The sequence below is a fragment of the Lissotriton helveticus genome, chromosome 1_1, assembly GCF_964261635.1.
Source record: "Lissotriton helveticus chromosome 1_1, aLisHel1.1, whole genome shotgun sequence".
In the NCBI taxonomy this organism is placed as follows: Eukaryota; Metazoa; Chordata; class Amphibia; order Caudata; family Salamandridae; genus Lissotriton; species Lissotriton helveticus.
The window spans coordinates 514,569,176-514,592,617 of record NC_136057.1 but is presented as its reverse complement, the minus strand read 5'-3'; the positions used below and the strand labels follow the sequence as shown (position 1 = coordinate 514,592,617).

The window sequence follows — 23,442 nt, the reverse complement described above, 5'->3', positions numbered from 1 at the left end:
ACCGATTGCATCGCAAATGCTTGTTTCTCATGTGAGCCATGAATGAAAGACAAATCAGTGAACTTTGAAGTAAAGGGAAGAAGAGACTGGGGGCTGAATTTCAAAATGCAAAACCAGACAACCTGGAATAAATGCTGGTTTCCCTTCATGTCCAAATTCTGTGATTCTAGGCAAATATTTTATTTCAAAGAACTTCCTTTCTCTTTAATATCACTGCAAAATACTTGTTCAGAATGTGTACTGTACATACATTTCTTAGGTTTGATTGAATAGACTATTATGTTGCTCAATCTATAGTAAGAATCTAGGCCAAGTTTGGGGTTTACATGACTACTGACTTGCCTCATAGTTCGCTATTGACATTGTCATTGGGAAGCAGTCAATGAATATTTTGTTTTAATTATCACTTTTATTAAATGTCTGACTATGCACTGATGTAATCATTTCCATGTATGTTAAAAGACACATATGCTAGCAGAAATCAAAAACAATTATTTTTTAGGTGGCCCTGAGCAGGAGCCAGTTTACCTTGCCTAGAAGGCAGGCATGTGCTCAGTACCGAATCTCAGTAGTCCATGCATGGTGCCCAGCTTAATCAGTGAGATTTGGGGTGTTTGAATATCAAATTCCCTAGCTAAAGAAGCAGTGTGCTGCATGGTGGAGGGGTGAGATGGCCATGGTTCACTGATTTGTCTTTCATTCTTGGCTCACATGAGAAGCAAGCAGAATACAGGCAAGGCCGGCAATAGGCATGGGCAGTTTGGGCTGCTGCCCAGGGTTCCGTGCTTAGACATTAGGTCCTGCTTCCTTTTTAAAGGCTGCATTATAGAGTCAGCCCACATGCTCCTCCTGTGCTGCTCCCCCCACCCGATCACAGCAATTAGCATTTTGTAAATGAGGTGTCTTAACCTCCAAGGCCTAAAGGTGTGGTGGCATTGCTGGGGGTTAGGGTGTGGGGAGATGGAAAGAATAGTTGGGGGACTTGTTACAGCAGCAATGCCAACAATTGTGTTGGCTGACAAGGTCAAGGGTGTGGCCTTGCCCCTGTTAAAAAGGGGCCAGGTAGCCTTGTCTGCCATTTTTAGTTTGGCGCTTCCACACAATCAATAGCCCCTTTGTTTCCAGGTTCAGGTGAACAATAATGGGCGAGGAGAGGTAGGTCAGTGGAGAAGGAAGAACCCATAGCTGGAGAATGTATATAAGAAAAGTTCCACACCACTTCCTAGTCCAGGGGAGGTGGCCCCCACTTCCCTGGGCCTCGAAGTGTTGGATCAGGCCGTAAGGTCCAAATGTGGGGCTCCCTTCTCTGGCCTCGCAGCCAATATCCAGTGTTGTCAGGCCCAAGGTAGAGGGGCCCTCTCCCATGGACATTTTGAAAAAGGTAGCAGGGGCCAGTTTTACCCCCTCTGAGGCCAGGAGTCACAAAGGAAGTGCCAGGAGTGACAGGGAGGAGGCAAAAGTGTTGCCTCCTCTAAGGGCAGGAGTAGGAAAGGGAATGCTAGGAGTAGCAGGGAGCACGCTAGAGGTCACAGCTGCGACCCCTGACTACCTCCAAGTAACGTCACTGGCCTCTCCTGGGTCTTTCAGCACTGGATCAGTCTAAAGGTCCAGGTGTGGAGTCCTCAGGACTGGGCCACACAGTTATTATTCAGTACTGCAAGTCCCAGTGTTTGAGACACCCCTCTCCTGGACTAAGCAGCTAAATGACTGTGAAGCCAATGGGATGAAACACTTTCCCCTGGGCTTTGCACCCACTTAGCAGCTTAATTGAACTGACAAAACAGGTTAGAGTTACTGGTGTCTGCCAAACATCCTGTGATTCTGGGCAAATCACTTAATTTTCACATGCCCCCCACAAAAAGAATCTATCCTTTTGTAATGTAACTGCTGATCAAGTAAAGCTCTCCAATGCCTTAGGGCTGAGCTTGCGTTATATAAAACTGCAAATTGCCTGACCTACTGGAACTGTGAGTCATGCCTGACTTTGTTTCCACAGTCCATGAAACACAGCAGAGTTTTACATTTCTGGGTGCAGTTGCTGTGTAGGCAGTCCAGAGGTGTTCCACATTAGCTGGAAGTAGGGGGAGTAGGGTGCTACAGCACCCCAAAATAAAACCTTGCTGTTGTGACAAAGGAGCAGTATAGATGCATTTAAATTATTGCTTTTACCTTGTCAAACTTGCTGTGTGTATTGAAATCTAGGTCTGGCCTTTTACCCCGTTACAATATGTTCAGGCCTTGAAAAAGAAAGGGCCTGATTTTGATTTAGGTGGGACTATGGCAGCAGTCCCAAATACTCCATCTAGCTGATGGCGGTCCGCCTGCCGTATTTAGATGTTGCAGCTATAAACACAAGACCACCGCAGCTACGGTCTGCTGTGCCAGCTAACAGTACTCTGTCGCCGCCAGGCTGGCATAATCGCGCCAATCCAATTCGACCACGAACACCTGCGGCGTACCCCAATGATCATCCCTCAGTCCAACCCTCTTTAACATCTACATGGCTCAGCTCGCCAACATCGTCCAACAACACCACCTCAACATCGTCTCGTACGCAACCTCACACAGCTGATCCTCTCCCTCACCAAAGACTCGGCCATCGCCAAATCCAACCTCCACATGGGAATGAAGGCTGACGCAGACTGGATGAAGACCAGCTGGCTGAAAATGAACTCGGACAAGATGGAGGTCTTCATTCTCTGTTCCACCCCCTCCGCATGGGATGACTCCTGGTGGCCTACCGTGCTGGGAGCTTCCCCGACACTTACACACCACGCCCGCAATCTGGGGTTCATCCTGGACTCAACGCTCACCATGACCCAGCAAGACAACGCCATCTCCTCCTCATGCTTCAACACCCTCCGGAAAATCTACAGATGGATCCACACCGAAACCAGGAGAACGGTCACCCAGGTAATCGTCAGCAGCAGGCTGGACTACGGCAATGCACTCTACGCAGGAACCATGGCCACACACCAGAAGAGATTCCAGCGCATACAGAACACCTCCGCACGCCTCGGACTCCCCCGCCACATCACCATCCACCTACGAGACCTGTATTGGCTCCCGGTCAACAAGAGGATCACCTTCAGGCTCCTCACCAACGCTCACAAAGCTCTCCACAATGTCGGACCAGCATACCTCAACAAACATCTGTCCTTCTACACCCCGAACCGCCAACTGCGCTCCACCAACCGTGCCCTCGCCACCATCCCACGCATCCGTCAAACGACCACCGATGGCAGATCCTTCTCCTACCTCGCCGCAAAGACATGGAACACCCTCCCCGCCCAGCTACGCAAGACCCAGGACCTGATGACCTTCAGGAGACGCCTCAAGAAATGGCTATTCGACCGGTAGCTGCCTTCCCCCTCCCTCCCACCCTTAGCGCCTTGAGACTCTCACGGGTGAATAGCGTGCTCTATAAATGTACTGATTGACTGATTGATTGAATTTAGATGTTCTCGTTGTGCAGGGGGTTTCCTGGCAGCTGAGTCCTGATGGAGTGAGGTTCCTGGGGGTTTGGAGACTGGTAAATACAACTTATTTTTACATCAATACACATGTCCTGTGTGCATGGAATACATATGTAGGCAGTATGTTATGTCCCTTTGTGTTACGTATTGCATGACACTCACACAACATATACACACTATTGAATGCACACACACAGCACCATTAGTGCAACATCCCCAAGCACCACAACAACAAATATTTTTAAAGTGTCACTACAGGTGTGTTCAATTTACCTTGATTAGTAGGAAACTGAACACAACTGCATTACACCTAAGGAAAACATTGCTTGTAAAAGCAATGCAGACATATACAAGGTTACAACAATTTTCAATACACAATACATAGGACAATAGTAAAAGTAGCTTACCAGAGATCTCAGCGACAAAGATGATGGGATACAAGATGGAAATGGAAGCGGGAAGCAAGTAAAAAGGTATGTTTTTACCTTATTTACTCGTATTCTCCAAGTAGGAGGGATTCCTGCCACAGTTGGCATGGCGGAAAGGTACATCGTAATCTGGACGATGGTAATCTGGGCTAGAGTCCCGCCGCTAGCCGATTCTGCCTCTACCGCATCAACGCAGTTGTGAATTCCTAGAAGAGTCGACAGGAAGGCGGTGGTCTTCTCTCCAGTGACCAGCCAACATCTAAATACAGCCAGCGGACTGCCAAGTCAGTGGGCCGGAAGCCCGCTCAAAAAGCAATGGAGGGACTAGTTCCGCCAACATCTAAATCAGACCTAAAGTATGGGAGAGAGGCTTTAAAGAAGCAAGAACTTTAAGGAGGGTGGATGAGAGAGTGCAAAGTGAAAGTGCGTAGATAAAATATAGCAATGGAGAGGAAAGGGGAACACTTCAAAAGTGAGTTAGGGGTTAAGAGGATCTAGGTGATCTAGAGACAAGATGTAGGAAGGCTGAGAGAGGAGAACAAAGAGGAGACAAAGACGATGTAGGCACTGAAGGTAGGGGGGCGTGGACTACAGTGTCACCAATATTACAATGCTAGAGTTCAGAAGACGAATGAGCAAGAACCATGCCTGTAAATTTCATTCAAAGACAGATATCAAATGTCAGGCAATGTATTCAGACAATTTGTTGCCTATTCTTTTTACTTGGAGATTGTTTGCTTTTCTCTGAGTTCAAAGAGGACTTTGAAAATTGATCTATGTGACAATCTTGCTGATGTAAAAGAAAAGGCTACAGGATGTCATGTTTTTTAATGCACAATACATTTTAAATAAATACAAATTGTGTGGGTGGAAACAGGTTGGCTTGGAGGTTGGTTGATGGTCACTAAGGGACCAGACCGGACAAATTTCTCAGGTCCATGCAATATGTGCAGATGCAGCCCAGGTTTTTATTTTGAATTCTGGTACTTGCAGTTGTGCTTAATCCTTTATAAAACAGGGATACAAGTCCCAAAAATTAAAGAAAAAACCTGGATTGCAACAGCACAGCATGCACGGACCTGTAAAACATGGCAGCTATGAGGTCCTGGAAAGGGTTTATCGGTGCTAGGAGAAAGCATCTTAAGAGCTTTGAGGTTTATACAAAAGAGTTGATGATCGACTACAGGGAGTCCTGTAGATCCTAGCCACATGCATTTTAACCTTTAACTCTGTCTGGTAAATGCTGGTTAGCTTCACTATATATTTTGGGGCAGGTCTCCTGTTGGTCTAGGACTTCTTCACTGCAGAGGTTCTTATAATTCTTCCATGTTTGCATCAGTGCTTTAACCTATAAAGAACATCAATACAGAGGCATGAAATCTGAAAACATTGACCCTGGGTTTATATTTACTTTGCTTTTGTTCAATGCCTTTTACTGAATGTCTTTGTTTGAGCCACGAGAACATGATGTATCGCTACGAAGCCCAGGTAAAGGGCCCTTCCCCTGGGCCAGGCAGCCCTGGATGATGGGTGCTAAGCACACAAGAGAGAGGTGCCCCATCCACTAGGCCTCATTGCAGACATGATGCATCACTGTGAGTCCTAGGGAAGTAGAACCCTCTCTTTGGCCTCATAATGCTACTTTATGACTGCAGGCTAAAGGGCAGGTAAAAGCATTCCTTAAAAGGCAGCGCTGTACCAAAGCAAGGCGAGCAGCATAAACCTAGGGTCAGGGCTTGAGTAAGGCCGGTCACTCTGGGTCTCAGGCCCTGCAGTAATTTAAAAAAGACTTTGAAAGATGTATAGAATGTGCTTTTGTTTGTTATCCTTTACAGGGCAAAAAACTAGTGGATATACCACCAATGACTGTAAAAACATCAATCAATCAATCAATCAAGAATTTGTAGAGCATACTACTTACCCGTCAGGGTCTCAACGTGCTGGGGGAAAAAAGGGGCGGGCCGCTACTGGTTGAACAGCCAGGTCTTGAGTAGCCTCCTGAAGGTCAGCAGGTCTTGGGTCTATCGTAGGCTCAGTGGGAGGGTGTTCCAGGTCTTGGCAGCGTGGTGGGAGAAGGATCTGCCGCTGGTGGTTGTTCTTCGGATGCGAAGGACGGTGGCGAGGGCGAGGTCGGTGGAGCGGAGCTGGCGGATGGGGATGTAGAAGAAGAGTAGTCTGTTGAGGTAAGCTGGGCCATTCTTGTGGAGTGCCTTGTGTGCGTGGATGAGGAGCTTGAAGGAAATCCTCCTGTTGACGGGGAGCCAGTTCAGGTTTCTCAGGTGGGGGGTGATGTGGCTGTGTCATGGTACATCAAGGATCAGGCATGCAGAGGCATTTTGAATGCGTTGCAGTCGTTTGATGAGCTTGGCCGGGGCTCCCGCGTAGAGGGCGTTTCCATAGTCGAGTCTGCTACTGACGAGGGCCTGGGTGCTGTTCTTCTTGTGTCTGTTGGGATCCACCTGTAGATCTTGCGGAGCATGTGGAGGGTGTTGAAGCAGGAGGAGGGGACTGCGTTGACTTGCTTGGTCATGGAGAGTGTTGAGTTGAGGATGACTCCCAGGTTGCATGCGTGGTCGGTGGGTGTTGGGGCAGCTCCCAGTGCCGTAGGCCACCAGGAGTCGTCCCAGGCTGAAGGGTTGGAGCCGAGGATGAGGATCTCCGTCTTGTCCGTGTTCAGCTTCAGTCGGCTGATCTTCATCTAGTCGGCGATGGCCTTCATTCCTTCGTGGAGGTTGGATTTGGCGGTGAGGGGGTCCTTGGTGAGGGAAAGGATCAGTTGAGTGTCGTCAGCGTAGGAGATTATGTTGAGGTTGTGCTATCAGGCAACTTGTGCGATCGGTGCCATGTAGATGTTGAACAGTGTCGGGCTGAGGGATGATCCCTGGGGTACGCCGCAGATGATGTTGGAGGCTTTGGATCAGAATGGGGGGAGGCGGACGCTCTTGTTTCTGCCAGAGAGGAAGGAGGTGGTCCATTCCAGGGCCTTGTCTTGGATCCCTGCGTCATGGAGGCATGTGCGTAGTGTGCGGTGGCAGACAGTGTCGAAGGCGGCGGAGAGGTCAAGGAGGATGAGGGTCACGGTCTCACCGTTGTCCAGCAGGGTCCTGATGTCGTTGGTGGCGGCGATGAGGGCAGTCTCAGTGCTGTGGTTGCTGGAGAACCCTGACTGGGATGTGTCTAGGATGCTGTTTTCTTCGAGGTATCAGGTTAACTGCCTGTTGACAATCTTCTTGATGACCTTGGCCTGGGAACGGAAGCAGGGAGATGGGCCGGACGTTCTTTAGGTCTCTTGGGTCAGCCTTGGGTTTTTTGAGTAGGGCGTTGATCTCGGCATGTTTCCAGTTCTCTGGGAATGTTTTAAAGGAGAGATTGATGACGTTGCGCAGGTGGGGTGCGATGGAGCTGCTGGCTTTGTTGAAGATGTGGTGCAGGAGTGGGTCTGACGGGGAGCCAGAATGGATTGTGCTCATGGTCTTGATGGTGTCATCAATGTTCACGATGGCCCAGGCTGAAGTGTCGATGTCTGTTGGGGTTGTCTGGGCGTTGAAGCTGTCGTGGATGTCAGCAATCTTGCGGTGGAGGAAGGTGGCGAAGGAGTCGCACAGGGCTTGCGACGTCGGGATGCCGTTGGTGTTGGAGCTGGAGTTGGAGAATTCCTTCACGATGTTGAAGAGCTCCTTGCTGTTGTGTGTGTTGTTGTCGAGGCGTTCTTTGAAGGAGGTCCTCTTGGCAGACCTGATGAGGGGATGGTGTTTGCGGATGGCGTCTTTGTGGGCTGCGAGGCTGTCTGGAGGCTTTTCATTGTGCCGGTTCTTCTCTAGGGTCTGGCAGGTTCGCTTGGAGGCTAGGAGTTCTGGGGTGAACCAGATAGCTCTCTTGCTGGTGTCTTTGTGGGTGGGTTTCTTCAGCGGGGCTAGGGTGTTGTCGCAGTCGTCGATCCATCGTCTGAGGTTGCGGGTGACGTCGTTGATGTGGGAGGTGTCGATGGTTGGGCTGAGAGTGAGGTTTGCGTGTAGTTGGCATTCGGTGATTTTGCTCCAGCAGCAGCGGGGGATCTGTTGGGTGCGGTGGTGTGTGGTGGGTTTCTGGAAGGTGAAGTGGATGCAGCGGTGGTCGGTCCAGAGGAGTTCGGTGGTGAGGCTGAAGGAGACGTGGGAGCTTGAGGAGAAGACGGGGTTGAGCGTGTGGCCGGCGGAATGGGTAGGCGTTGTGATGAGTTACCTCAGTCGGAGGTTGGTGATGTTGTCGTTCAGGTGGAGTTGCTATCGTTGTTGTACTCAAGATGAAAGTTCAGGTCTCCGAGGAGGATGTAGTCAGTGGAGGTCAGGGCGTGCTGATGAAGTCGGCGATGGAATCTGGGGGGTCTGTAGATGAGGGTACCTCTGAGGGTGGTGTTGGGGTCTGTGTGGATCTGTGCATGTGTTCAGCGGTGCTGAGAGTGTCGTAGGTGCTGGTCGAGACCCTGATGTTGTTCTTGTGGATGATGGCGATTCCTCCTCCGACTCCGTTGGTGTGGTCTCTGCGGGTGATCTTGTAGCCGTCCGGGATGGGTATGGCGATGTCGGGTGCGGAGGAGTCGTTCATCCAGGTCTCTGTCAGGAAGGCGACGTCCGGGGATGATGTGTCGAGCAGGTCTCAGAGCTCAACGGTGTGCTTGCGTGCGGAGTGGGTGTTAAGTAGGATGCATCGGAGGTGGTTGAGGTCTTTGTTGGCGGGTGGTTTGGCGGCTCTGAGGCTTGTGTAGCTGCAGTTCCGGTAGGTGAAGGGACCATATGTGCGTTTTGGGGCGACCTTGATGCAGGTGTGAGTCCGTCCGGGGTTGAGGGCATGCAGTGTGTAGTGTGCTGGCATCGCAGCGGTGGCAGTAATCGTGGCGGGAGCGGGGGCCAGGGGTACTGGCACTGGGCGCGGTTCAGGCACGGATGGGCGCAGATGGGCTTGCCTTAGGCGAGCCAGCTACGCAGCCACCATATATGGGGAAGAGGGAGGGAGGAGCAGCTGGGAGGCGGGGGGCAGGGGCTGCGAATGGGCAGTCAGGGGGCGGGGCCGCGGGGGAAGCAGCGGCGGGACTGAAGCAAGGGCACAGAATCCCATACCTAACAAGGTTAAGGGTCGCTCCCCCCAGTAATCCATACCAATCATGCCAGTGAAGTTACTCCTATTTATATTTCACACATTCTTACAGTTTTCCTGGATTTTATTTTAATGTTATTTTGACGCAGCATATCTTGTAATGTGCATACTGTGAACTGACTCAGGTTGCGGGTGGTTGTTTGTAGTCGGACATTTTTGAGACAGCTGGAGTGAAGTATAAAGGCTTTGCGAAGTTCTCACAAGCGGCTGCCAATGGGTCACAAAGGTGTTTAGAATACCTCCCCACCAGTCATGTTTGATCCTTCTGCAGAGCACACAGAGCAGTTGTAACATGACAATTGTAAATATATGTGAATGTGTGTGGATTAGATGAAGAGAGGTGGGTCAGTGGAGGAGCGAGAACCCAGATCAGACTGCCATGCAGGCTCTACTCTGATGCTTCAGCGCCCTGGGAAGGAAGCCTCACTCCACTGGGCCCCTAAGCACTGAATTCTGGCTGTGAGGTCCAAGGGGTGGGCCCCCTTACCTGAGCAATGCAGCCATTTGACAGTGGTGTGAGGCAGAGTGCAGGAAGCCGCCCACCCCTAGGCCGCACATTGCTACACTATGGCTGTGAAGCCCATGGGTTGAAACCCCCTTCGCTGAAAGTCACAGTTCAAGGAGTGGATTAATGTTGTGGACAGTTATTGTTGAGAAATCGATCAGTGTTTTACCCTGTAAAGGATGTCAATACAGAGCCGATCCAAATTCCTGGGGGGCTTCAGACCCAGAGTAACTGCCACAATGAAAGCCATTACTCTGGGTTTACACTGCCCACCATACTTTGGTGCAGTACTGCCTTTTAATGAATGCTTTTCCCTACCCTGGACTTCAAGTCTACATTATAGCACTACGAGGCCCAGGAGAGGGGCCACCCAGACCTAGGCAACGCAGCACTAGATCATTGCTGTGATGAAGCCTAGTGTGGGATAGGGGGCTCTCTAGGGCTTAGAGGCTCAAGGGAGGGAGCCCCTCTCCTGGGATCATGACACCACATTATGCAGCAAGGTCCAGGGCAGGTAAACGTATTCATTAAAAGGCCGGACTTTGAAAGGAGTTTATTTTGTGCTCTATTTTGATATCCTTTACAGTACAAAACACTGATAGATATCTCAACAATGACTAAAAACCATTACAGTAATCCATGTTAGTCATGCCAGTAAGGTTGTTACTATTTACATCTCACATGTTTTGCATAATTTACTTCCCTAAGAGTGTTTGTTTTTCCTAGATTTTCTTTTCATGTTTCTTTGCAATGCAACAATTCAACCTATTAATCTGCATACTGAGTATCAACTATCCTATAGATGTTCGTGCAAGTTCATTTTGTGGATGAGTGACAAATATGGGCCATAACTGAGAGCACTGGAGTGTAGTGTAAAGGGAGTGTGTGGTTCTCACAGTGGCTGCCAGTGGGTCACAAATGTGTTTAGAATACCTGCTCAACCAATCTTGTTTGGCTCCTCTGTGGAGGGAAGAAAACAATAGTGGCATGTACTAATTGTATTTGTAATTATGTGCAAAAGCATGTGAAGTAGGTAAAAGCTCCTGCTGAAATATTGACGAGAGAAATGGAAATGCAGTGTTTACAGGTGTGAGAAGAAGAGGGTGGTTCTGTCCATCTAATCCACCTGGATTGTTTGCTTTTTGATCACCTGATTTTTAATATTTTACTGTGAGTGAGCCTTATAACCTGGGACTCACTCATGGTAAACTCATCTCAAAATTGGACACTAGCAGTAAACATGTGCAGTCCATTTTACTATAAGGCGGCTGCGATGCAGCCAGGATAAGGGGCACTGGGCTGGTTACATGTGGGCATGTGGACACACATTTGTGCACATGTTTGATGGCAGCAAGTGGCAGACTCCATGGGACGTCAGTGTGCTTTACTGTCTTAGCTGTAGTAATACGCCATTATACTGCAATGGGAAAGGCTGCCTTAGGGCGCATCTTCAATTCCATTGGGTCCACATACTCCAGAGTCGCACCAATATAAATTGTAACCTGCGTGAAATGCACAATTCTGCTAAGTCCAAAAGCATATATGTACTGCTAATGGGTCATCCAGAAATGCTATGTTTCTATGGCTCTGCTCAGGACCACAGCCCGGCCTTTTGTAACCCTGCTGAACAAGGTTAATTGTTTTTCTTCTCAACTGCAGGAACAAAGGCCTCGCCCATCAAAGCAAGCATTTGACAGTGCTTAGGTCAACTATCCAGGAGGAAGGGAATGGGTGAAATTGCTCCGCATCAATGAGCAGCTGTCTACCTGTGCCAGGCCACTCAACAAAGAAGGAGTCCAGACAATGGGATCCAGACCAGAGGGAAAGTTCCTTTGAAGATTTGCTGGGGAAGCCCCTGGCAGTGATGTCAGCGAGGGGTGGAACTGAGACTCCCACAGCACATGTGGCAGGTGACTCCCAGGTGAGGCCATCTTGAAGTATCCCACAAGCCTGTACAGCAGGGTTGAAACAGGGGTGGAGAGGTGAGGTGGCACCTCGGGTTAGGCCAGAGGTGCATACCTGCTGGCACCTCTCACCCCACCCTTAAAAGGTCTTGCGCAGGAGTGAGAGCTCTCATGGATGGGTTGTTCTGAGGAACACTGGGACTGGAGGCTGATGCCATGGACAATTGGAAGGGGGAACCCCCAGACTGTACCCTGGATTCTGCATCTGATTGACCCCAGGACTAGTGGGCCACTCCCGAGGACGCTGGTCCCCTTACACCCCCTGAGGACCACCTGGGGGGAAAGACAAGGCTCTGCACATGGAGAAAGAGGCCCAGAGAAAAAAAAGCAAAATGCTGGAACAGGGAGCCAGTGAAACTAGCTCCCTGCAAAGTTCATCAACCTTTCAGGCCAGCAGGCCTAAAGAAAGTGCTAGGGGTGGCAAGGGCTCGCATCGGGAGTAAAATTAGACCAATATTAAGAAAATTGGTCTCATGGGGCCTGAGTTATTGGTGTTTGAAGTCTTGCAACTCTTGACCCCTGTCTCCTAGTGGCAAAGCACGTGGTGCTCCATCACCGTCTCCAGCGAGGCCAACGAGGTGGGCCAGGGCCTGGGACTGCAGCCAGGGAAGACTGGGAAGACAAAGAAGACGGGGAGCACCGTTGCACACTAGCAATGCTGCACGAGGGCCCAGGACTCCATCCGTTGACCCCAGCAAAGATATGGAGGCAGGGAGTGTCGCTGTGACCCCGCAAGACTAAAGGGGGCTCAGGCAACACTGATGTGGAGGGGTAGCACTGCCGCACTCCCCCATGGCAAACAGGAGATGATGGATGGAGTGCTGAAACTTTTCAAACCCTCACCCCCAGTCACAGATCTGGGTTGAATCCATCATCTTTCTTTAGCTCACTTTGCCACCCCAGTTCAGAGACAGCTGTATGCAAATCAGTCTTACCCCTGTGCCTCATGGGAACAGTCCAGATCAAACTGCCAAGCCATGTCTTCCCTGGACCGGAAACAAGCATCTTGGGACCGGTTTCAGGCCAACAGCCCTCATCAGCCAGGCTAGCTTGAATCCAGTGGCAAAGTGAGCAAGGGACCCACGTCTGGGTATACCCTGCCAACTTGGGGCAAACAAAGCAAACATAAGGAGATGATGGACAGAGTGCTAAAACTTTTCATCATTCTTTAGCTCACTTTGCCACCCCAGTTCACACACAGCTATATGCAAATCAGTCTTGACCCTGTGCCTCATGGGAACAGTCCAGACCGAACTGCCAAGCCATGTCGCCCCTGGACCGGATGTGGCCTGCTTACCCGACTGCCCAGGATACGTCTGTCCACAGGAGCAGAAAGACCAGAAGGTTTTAGGGGCTTCTGCAGCAGCATGCAAGTGTGCTAGCCGTGGAGGGGAGAAGGCGAGAACAGCTGGAGGTGGGCTCCCCAAGCTGCTCACCAACGACCCAGTGTCATGAAGGGTGCCCTGGTGGGGCCGGGCGCCCGAGTGAGAGGAAGCCGCAGCATGTGGCCACGCGGAGAAGAAAAACAAAGAAGGGAAATGGGCTGCCACTCTTCCCAGCACAGCACAACTACATATTGCCATTAATATATAGAGCACATACATATAAAATACACCACATCAGTTGGCTTTGCCAAGACTGGTTATGAATGTAGCGTAAGGAAGGAATGAAGCACTTTGTTGTATACTCTTTAAGTGAGGCAAACAATTTGCAGCGGTTTAAAAATAACCCATTTGGTTGATGGGAAGGTGGCGTTTCCCATATTTAAAAGGTGGCACTAAGCCACTTAACATGGTCTAACGCCACCTTGTAAATATGCCCCTTTCCGTCGCAGTCCTCTGCCGCAAAGGGGCGTGCAATGGCTGTTGCAGTGGGCGGTCCACCACAACACCCATTGCTTTTTGACGCTGCCCAAGTTTTGGAAGGCTGAGGCAGCACCAAAAATAGCACCATTCTAACGCCATGGATTACCAGGTGCTAGAATGATGATACGAGGAGAAATGATCAATTTCTCTTTGTTTTTTGCTCTTTTCATGCATGCTGCATTTTGTAGCAAACATAGAAAAAGCAAATAACCATGAATGATTATTTATGTACAGGATGGTATGCCTTCCTGCATATAAACAATTGCCCCTGTAGCGCAGGCACCCTTGCAACATGCCAGCAAAGGTGCCTGTGCTGGTGCTAGGTAGCTTTTTTTGCACCAGTACTAGTAAAAAAACAGAGGTGCGCATTATTTTTGTGAATATGCATTTTAAAAATGTCGGAGAGCGGCACTCCTGAGTTTAGCACAGCTCCGCGCTCCAACATTTTGTTTGCCAATATGCTCTTCTGTTCTCCTCATTGATTACAACTACACCAAAAGCACACTTCCCCTAGGGTATAGTTTTGCTGCATGCATCACTTAATCAAAGGTGACAGAAAGGATACCTTACATAAGTTTAAAACTGAAAAGCACCAATTGCATTTTAAATTATTACATGGTTGACAAACTGAGTACCTTTCCTTTAAGTTGGATACTAGAAGGTAGATAGTTTGTATAGCACTGGGATTTTAAAGAGCTGAAATAGACAAGAAGTTCAAAGGACTAATTCAACATTTTCGCTCACCTTTTCTCCTACACCAGGTTGCATCTCTGCATCCAAAACTTCAGAAGGATGATTCCTTAGACATATAATGCAAGATCACTAAAGCACGCATTTTACAACCAATTGCAATTGTACCACATATTATATATAAATAAAGACACCATATTGAAATACCTTAGAAAAGAAATCCGTAGGAGTGCCTGCCTACCTTAGACAACTTTTAAGAAAATCCAAGAAAACTGCATCGCTGCTCTGCACCGTGATAGCTAGATCCTTGCTGTTTGGGCGTCGTTTCTTCCCCTTGCTGTTTGTAATGCTCTTAGGAGTCCCCTTTAGATCTTTAAAATGTAAACAACGAAACACAGGTAAAGGCTATAAGGACCAGCTCATTAATTACCCTACTCTTTAAACTGCAATTTATACTTTAACCAAGCAACTTTTTGAGCAATAATCATGGATCACCTTCTTGGGATTTGCCCCTCCTCTTAATCTCCTAACAATGAACACACATGGACATCTATATACCTTAAGCTAAGCAGAGCTTCTATGCAGAGGTCTGTTTTCAAAATACTTGATCATTTGTTGTCATTTGTGTTATTCCTGACAGTGGGGAGCACACATGTGGGGGCCAGCGATATGCTTCCCAATTTGCTGACTTGCTGAAACCTAGGTTGCACCGTAAACCTTTGCTTTAGTATAGAAATTGATGTTTCTGCTTATTCATATTTTGATTCGCTGGTAGCCGTTTCATTCAAGCAGCACATCGTGTCATTGGTGCTATTAGAGAGCCTGGGGAACGTGGACAAGTTTCCTTAAGCCAAGGATCAGTTGAGAATAAGCATTTTGTGTTTTCTGTAGCCACTGTAAGTAAGATGTGCCCCTGAATTTTTCATTTGATTTTATTTTCTCAAATACGCCCCCCCCCCACCCCCCAGCTTAACGTGGTTGCCTTGGTCGCCTCTTAATGTAGTAGAATTTGTGGAATTCCTAGTGCACCCTGCTTGCATGATCCAAGTTGGAGGCCACTGCTGGTTAGGCCGCAATGGCCCTGTGTTGGGATGCACCATGTGGTGGAATTTTCTCTACTTGAGATCAGTGGAAAAGCACACAGCTGGACTGGATTGATAACAGCATATTGCTGCCCTTCATAACCCTAGAAGTCATAAGTTTCAGTATGTATAATATTCAGATCAATTTAACCAGAATTGGAAATGGTCAAGTTCGGGGTATTGCAAGACCCAAAAAATGTTGTTCTTGTTCCCTCAAATGGAGCTACCACTCACTTCACTTTTATCCATGTTAAATGTCATGATGAGTGCAGTTATTGGGATCTTCTTATTGTGCGAGCAATCAATGGTTAGCGAAGGAAAATACAAACATAATATTGTACAGATTATTCCATACACAATAGATCCGTGTGTCATCAGTCATTTCTTTTTGCTTTTTTTAGGGGTGAAATCGTGGCGTTTTACACTTATCACATCATTTTACTTTACTTAACTATTATACAGTTTAAAGCAAGGGCCAGGATCACCGTGTTGGTTTTTCGCAAGTTTTTTTTAAAGATGTTATGTTTTTATTTTCCTTCGCAAAACATTTATTTTTCTGTTAAATATCAATCAATCAATATGTTTATTTAGGGGATTGGAAACCCCATAAAACATACATAATCACAAGAACAGTACAATCAATATATGTGTTACCATCAAAAGCAAAACGTAAAAAGAGTCAACATATTGTGCAATATACAGATCCTATTTTAGCATATCATATATAAAAGATTCAAAACGTGCAAGGTATAAAGTGCATAATACAGTAGCATCAAGTCACATAATTCAAAAAAGAGAGAAAATTCACAATTTTTTTTATTTTTTTTATTACTTTATTTATTGGCATATCAAAAGGTTACAATCAATTGGCAAAAACGCTGACATCCGTGTCTGAAGAATAGTACTGTTCCAGTTTAACATGTGCACGTCACTCCCAGCAACATCAATATTAATGTCCCCTGTCTGGTACACATTGTAATCCCCCACACATCAATTCCCCACATTGAAGGCGACATAAACATTATCAGTACGTATCCCTCCATCATCGCCACCCACATCCAATCTCTCAGCCTGTGGGTCACCAAAAAGAAATGCAATCGATAACATGAAATAGTGATATAACAAGACATTGAGGTAAGTTTCGAATATTGTCGGTACCCGAACACACACACATTATCAGTATCAGTCCATTTAATATATCAATTACGTCTTCGCCCCATCGCGCTGTGGTGTGTGATCCCGCGCACTCCCCATCTCCAAGTCTGCGCGGGTGTCTCCAGAATCACCATCGTCCGCTACAGACCTCCTCTCCAGGTACAGTGCCCAGTCGTTCTTCGGTCGATTACGAGGGGGTAATAACTCACTGTATAATCCCGTCTGTGTGCAACAGTATAACATGTCCCCAGACCATCTGGCCAGCGTCGGGACGGGTCCTCTCATCCAGGTGAGTGCTACGCAGCCCTTGGCCAAGGAAAGCAATATCCACCAGGCTGCGTAGTTCGGGCACAATGTCTTTGGAGTATCCCAGCAACACAAGTAGCGGTGAAGGGGACAGCGACAAGTCGGTGACCTTGTTCACCTCGGTGTAAACTGCGTGCCAAAAATATGCGATCTTCGGGCAGAAGCAGGCGAGGTGTAAAAAATCTGCAGATTGCGCAGAGCACCTTTCACAGTTGGGAGTATCACCAAGTCCATATCGGAACAATCGCTCGGGGGAATAATACACCCTGTTAAGAAATTTAAATTGCAGTAGCCGGTGTCGGCCATTAAGGGATACCCTCCTAACAATATCTCCACTCGGGGAGATCAATCTCTAAATCCATCTGCCACGCTAATCTGGGCTTTGCGTAATGTGTTGTTTTTTCCCCCCAATGTATCACAATAGAGTCACGATATTAGATGAGCTGGAGACTTAGCCGTGACTTCATAGTCGTACGCCCGTGTCGTCGGAGGCTCCTCCATATCCTCCCCGAGCAAGTCCCTAAGTGCAAGCCTCACCCTATGGAACTGGAATAGAGCCAGAGGCGGTGCGATTGGTCCATCTCCTACGTCCACCTCTTCCCATGAGCGAGCCTTGCCGTTATGCAATAGATCTCCCATGGTGGTTAGGTTTAATTTTGCAATCGATAATAGTACTCCCTTGTCTCTGCATGGACCTAACCATGAGCACCATTCCAGCCTGGACCCCAGGGAATACAGTAGCGAGCAAGCCTGTGCATCCATAAGATAGTGCAAGGCGTGCGTCACCGCGTTTAAAGAGTCTAGCAATCCCGTACGTCGATCTCGGGGCTGAGCCATGAGTGCCGGCAACGGTGTTGGGTCAGCTACTATACCTTCGATAAGTATGTGGGGAGCATTGGTAGGACCGTGCATCCATCCATACGCGTGGGCGCCTTGTGCAGCACAATAGTATAATTCCAGATCAGGTGCTTGCAGGCCCCCGTCCTTGTAAGGACGTATAAGGATATTCCACGCCACTCTGTGTTGCTTACCAGCCCAAACCAGTCGCAACACCAGATAATGTAACTGTCTAAAAAATGCACTAGACAATACCATGGGGATATTGCTAAAAAGAAATAAGAAACAAGGGAGTGCAATCATTTTCAACAGTGATATGCGGCCCAACAAGGAGAGAGGAAGGTAAATCCATTTTTCTACATCGTCTTCAAGTTTGGAGATAGCCACACCATAATTTTCTCGTAGGACTACCTGTGCGTCCGTGTGGAGCCGTCGCCCAGGTATCTGACCGAATCAGTGGTCCATTGTATGGGGTAGTCCGAGTCTACTCTCCTCGTGGCTGGGGGGAGTGGGAACATTACAGCTTTGTTCCAGTTCACGTGGATCCCAGAGAGGGATCCGAACAAGACCACCTCTCTTAGCACTCGCGAGAGGTTGGTCTCCGGATCTCGCACGTAATGTGTCGTCAGCATACGTAGATACTATCAAATTGTACCCGGGGAAACGAATACCACGGTGTCTGGGATACTCACGTAAAGCGCACGCTAGGAGCTCCGCAACCAAGGCGTATAGGAGTGGAGAGAGGGGGCAGCCCTGTCGAGTGACTCCTCCTATATTGAAGGGTTCCGTCGTGTGCGCACCTATACGGACACGCGCTGTTGGAGATGTATAGAGTGTGTTCAGCAATTGTAGGAAAAGTTCTCCAACACCCATACGTTGCAACACCGCGCAAAGACAGGGACATTCGACAGAATCAAACGCCTTTTCCATATCCAGGAAGACCGCTACCGCCGGCACTTCCTGTCGCGTGTGCTGGAATGCTACGAACACTGTACGTAAATTATAGGTCAAAGTGCGGCTGGGGACAAATCCCGCCTGCTCGGGGCCACCAGTGTCGGTATCAATGGGCTGATACGATTAGCAATGATTTTGGCGAAAATCTTCGCATCTACATTGAGAAGAGATAGCGGTCGATAAGAGGCGCAGTCCTCCGGAGGCTTTCCAGGCTTTAGGAGAGCTATGATTACTGCTTCTCTCATCGTTGGAGGCATCTCTCCATCTTCCGCTATCTGCCCAACAAGCTTCAATAAATTAGGGATAAGCAGCTCGGAAAACATCTTGTAAAATGGGGCCGGAAACCCATCACTTCCTGGATCAAACCCAGATCTTTTGACTGGGTGTGAGTGTTTGATTGGTTCAGATGCTCCGTCCATCACCACCCCCTTTCGTACCACTTTGGCCGCCATAAATGTGGCAGGGTATGCTCAGACGTGAGTCCCTTGCTCACTTTGCCACTGGATTCAAGCAAGCCGGGCTGAAGACGGCTGGAATGCCAGAAACCGGTCCTCGGAAGCTTGTTTCCGGTCCAGTGAAGGCATGGCTTGGCAGTTCGGGCTGGACTGTTCCCATGAGGCACAGGGTCAGACTGATTTGCATATAGCCATGTCTGAACTGGGGTGGCAGAGTGGGCTAAAGAACGGTGATGGATCAAACCCAGATCTTTTGACTGGGTGTGAGTGTTTGATTGGTTCAGATGCTCCGTCCATCACCACCCCCTTTCGTACCGCTTTGGCCGCCATAAGTGTGGCAGGGTATGCTCAGACGTGAGTCCCTTGCTCACTTTGCCACTGGATTCAAGCAATACGGTCTGAAGAAGGCTGGAATGCCAGAAACCAGTCCTCGGAAGCTTGTTTCCGGTCCAGGGACGGCATGGCTTGGCAGTTCGGGCTGGACTGTTCCCATGAGGCACAGGGTCAGACTGATTTGCATATAGCCATGTCTGAACTGGGGTGGCAGAGTGGGCTAAAGAACGGTGATGGATCAAACCCAGATCTTTTGACTGGGTGTGAGTGTATGATTGGTTCAGATGCTCCGTCCATCACCACCCCCTTTCGTACCAGAAACCCATCACTTCCTGGTGCACTACTTGCCCTCATAGATGACAACGCAGAGACGATTTCCTCTCCCCCAAACGGACCCACGAGGAACACGCGGTGAGTGTTAGTGAGCCAAGGTAATTGGATGTACGTTAAGTACTCCACGATATAGTCTTCCGATATCGGTCCTCTAGGAGCGAGAGCGTAGCATAATGCTCTCTGAAACGGGCCGCAACCTGAGTATCATCTAGGTCTTCCTCAGTGTGCGGAGAACTCAGAGTGGGCAGAGTCGCATTTTGCCTGCGTTGTTTGGCCATCTTGGCCAAAACCGCACCCGGGCGCTCACTCTCTCCATATGATCTGGCAAAAGCATACTTCCCGAGATGCTTCACCTCAGCGTCCGCCTCTTCATGGTATTCACGAATCATTTGCGCTAGCTCCTGTTTCAGATCTTCGCTCGGATCACGCAGACAACGTGCCTCTATGTCTTTCAGCCTGTTCTATAACATCGATAGACGATCCTGAATGGATTTGAGGACTCCGGCATGTTTGGAGATAATGACTCCGCGCATGTACGCCTTAAAGGTTTCCCACACAGTAAGGAAGGAGTCCAGCGTACCCTCGTTTCTACTAAAAAAGTCATCAATGGCAATAGCCAACTCTTCGCGGAAAGCGTCATCCAGCAGCGCATATGGAGGCAATCGCCATGAAAAAGGAAAAGGACGATGTGCCGGAGCGCGGGTGGCAATTAGCACGGGGGAATGGTTCGAGTAAGTGCGCGGCAGCGTCACGCACGCCTTTACCCTGGAGAGGAGGTGCGCTGAGAGTAGCCAATAATCTATACGAGTGTGAATGTCATATTGTGACGAGTAGTGTGTGTACCCCCCTTGTGATGGGTGTTTAGTCCACCAGTCATCCTGCAGTCCCAGTCGGGTCATCTCGGCTTCGAGGACTCGGGATGAGGCAGAAGGGCGCCTGCTAGGCCCATCCGATCGGTCCATGGCCGGTTGTCGTGTCAAGTTTAAGTCACCGCCCCAAAGGACCTGTCCCTCTCCCAAATCTCTAATTTTGCTAGCAAGCGTCACATAAAACGAGGGGCAGTCAAAGTTAGGGCCATTTGTGTTGATCACGTGGAATGTCATACCCTTTCCAGTAAATTTCGTGATTACATAACGTCCTTCGGGATCTGAGTCAATCGGCGTAAACGTCAAGGGGGACCTCGTATTCACCCAAGTTAGCACTCCCCTGGCACTCGAGGTGAAGTTAGCAGCGTGCACACGATTATGTAGCCCTCTATAGTGTAGTGTCGGACTATCCGTGCGTAAATGGGTCTCCTGTAATAATGCGATGTCAATTGTGTGTCTCGAAAGGTATTGGAGTACTCGTCTGACCTTCCTGCGGTTGTGTAGACCCCTAACGATCCAGGTCAGTAAAGTAATAGCATCATTGTCCTGCAGTTGTTGTGTTGTGATAGGGGACGGGGGGCATGGAGGGATTACTTCATCGCCATGCCTGTGCTGAGCCATCACGGGGGCAATGTGGGTGTATGTCAGCAAGCGCTTCGCTACTTGCCAGGGAGCAACACGCACACCTATCAACGTCTCTGCCAATATAAATCCACAGCAAATCTGCAACAAGAATGCATTCAGCCATTCCCCTAAACAACAACATTAGGAAATCCTGCAACTTTGCCCTACCCCCCACCCACGCATGCCCAACCCCAACATGGCCGCGCTCCGAATCCCTGCCCCCCTCGCCCCTCCCCCAGTCTTCCGAAGAACCACTCACATGCCCTGACCCATCCCACTCCCCACTGCCCCCCCCCAGTCGGACCCCCAACGCATTCTCCCCCCCTCCTCCCACCTCCATCATCCCAATCATCCAATACAAAACAATCAAGACATAGCATAAACAACTGCTACTTAAGAAAATGTGGTACACACATAAGGGCGCAGGTAGCTCGCTCATAGGGAGTTTATATCAGCGTCTATTCAATGTGTCTGCCACCTCGCCCCGCTCCTCCGCCTCTATAAAGGAAAAAGTGAGTAATAGCCAGTGCCTTCTAAGAAAATTCAAACAGTGTTCCATGACAATATGAGGTAAGAATAACTAGCTTTAAATGACTTATTCTCTCCATCCCCCCTGGCGTGTCGCCAATCCTCTATGGCACATCTAAGATAGACTATACAGTAAGAGTGCAGTAAAATAGCTGAGACATATGCAATGTCACTATATGATCACTGGCACCCAGGTGCCATGTAAAAACAGAGTTCAATTGCAAGGGTCAGCATGGGTTACAGTGTAGTAGAGTCTCTTGTGGAAGCGTACTCCTTCCCATAGCGACACCAATGCCTTCCATACGGTCCAATAGCTTCAGCCAAACTCAATCCCCGAACGAACTCCCTCTCACAGCTTGTCCAGCACCATCAGCAGATAGGAACAGTCTCTCTCCACTGCGCAGATTGAAAAGCACAAATACCTTACATATTCGTATAGCTCAGCCTTAGTCCTGCTCTTCCATGGATCCCCCAGCAGCTTCTTCGAGTCCACCGTCGTTCTCTGCGCCTCGGGTTTCCTTGCGCCAATTCTTCATAGCCTTCTGAAGCGCTCTCGGGTCCGTGAAAATAGTGGATCTGCCCTGTCTATTAACCCTCAATTGGCAGGGTACAGCAACGCATAATCAACCCCAAGGTCCCGTAGTTGTCGTTTCATGAGAACGAACTGGCGTATCGCTTCCTGAACTTTGGTGGTAAAGTCAGGGAACAAGGATAGCGTGCTGCCCTCGTAGTTCAACGGTTGCTTTTCACGGGCCAGTCGCAATGCAGTATCGCGATCCCGATAGTTGAGTAACTTTGCCACAATGGGCTGCGGCAGGGCCCCGGGCCGTGGTCTCGGGCCAAGCGTGCGATGTGCGCGTTCTATAACAAACATTCCTGAAAAAGCTGTGTCTCCAAACAGTTTTTTAAGCAGCAATTCCACAAACAGTTCCATGTTTCCCGTTTGGGTGTTCTCCGGAAGGCCTGTGATGCGTATGTTGCATCTGTGTGACCGCACCTCCAAGTCTTCGGCCTTATCCTGCAGAAGCTGGATCACCTTATTCAGCTGTTTGTGTTCCGAGTCCAGAGTCGTTTGCGCCTCCTCCACCTCCCCTACCCGGCGTTCCGACATGTCGAGCCATTCGGCATGCCTGTCCATCCGCTCCGCCATCCGATCCATGCGATATGCGAGGGCGTCCATTTTAGTTCCTAGGGTGGCGATTCCGCCCTGCAAGTTCTTTTCCATGGCCATTAGTATACAGCAAATGTCAGGTTCAGCTGCATCATCTGCACCCGATCTCCCAGCCCCCTCTGTCGTTTCAGTCGCTTCACTTGGCGGCGTATCAGTGGTTTTGGATTTTTTGTTGTTATCGAAAGACAGCTTAGGTTGCGTGCGACCCGGGCGCCCCATGTCGGCTCCACTTCCGCAGGTGCCAGCTAGTCCAATACACCTGTCGCGATTGTGGCCTTAGTTGCACTGAGTTAAGACTGGCAGCGTGCACGCGGCCTTCTGCAGACTCAAACCTGGGCCAAGGTAGGCGGGAATCTTTTCGTAAGTACACTAGCATGCTATGCCCTCACAGGTAGATGTTTCCTGGGGTAAAGGAGGGGAGCAACGTCCACACAGTCTGCTCACCCACGCCTGGTCTTACGCCCTTCAGTGTCTATTCAGCGCACTTATAAAATAATCTCAAGGGGAGTGGTACGGGTCTGCAGGTGTATCACGGCAGGTAGGGGTGGAGCAAAGAAACGAGACCTCGTAGCGTCCCCCAAGCGCCGCAGCGGCAGCATTCACAACGCCGCAACCTCCTCAACTTCCATGCGGCACAGTAGGCCGCAGCGTAGGGCCTGTAAATAGCGCAGCCTTCACCGACACGCATAAGGGAGACACCAGGCCTCAACAGGGGGGTCTGTTGCTGCGAGACGGCC

General features: G+C 49.2%; 1 protein-coding gene across 3 annotated transcripts in view; it reads right to left on the bottom strand.

Annotated features, from left to right (window-relative positions):
• The window catches only part of DYRK4 (dual specificity tyrosine phosphorylation regulated kinase 4), a 977,358-nt gene that overhangs the window by 88,770 nt on the left and 865,146 nt on the right, over positions 1–23,442 (bottom strand). For all 3 annotated transcript variants that reach the window (XM_078654210.1, XM_078654204.1, XM_078654218.1), the window contains exon 11: positions 14,303–14,432. In XM_078654210.1, coding sequence (XP_078510336.1) covers positions 14,303–14,432 — 130 coding nt within the window. The remainder of the gene's footprint in view (positions 1–14,302; positions 14,433–23,442) is intronic.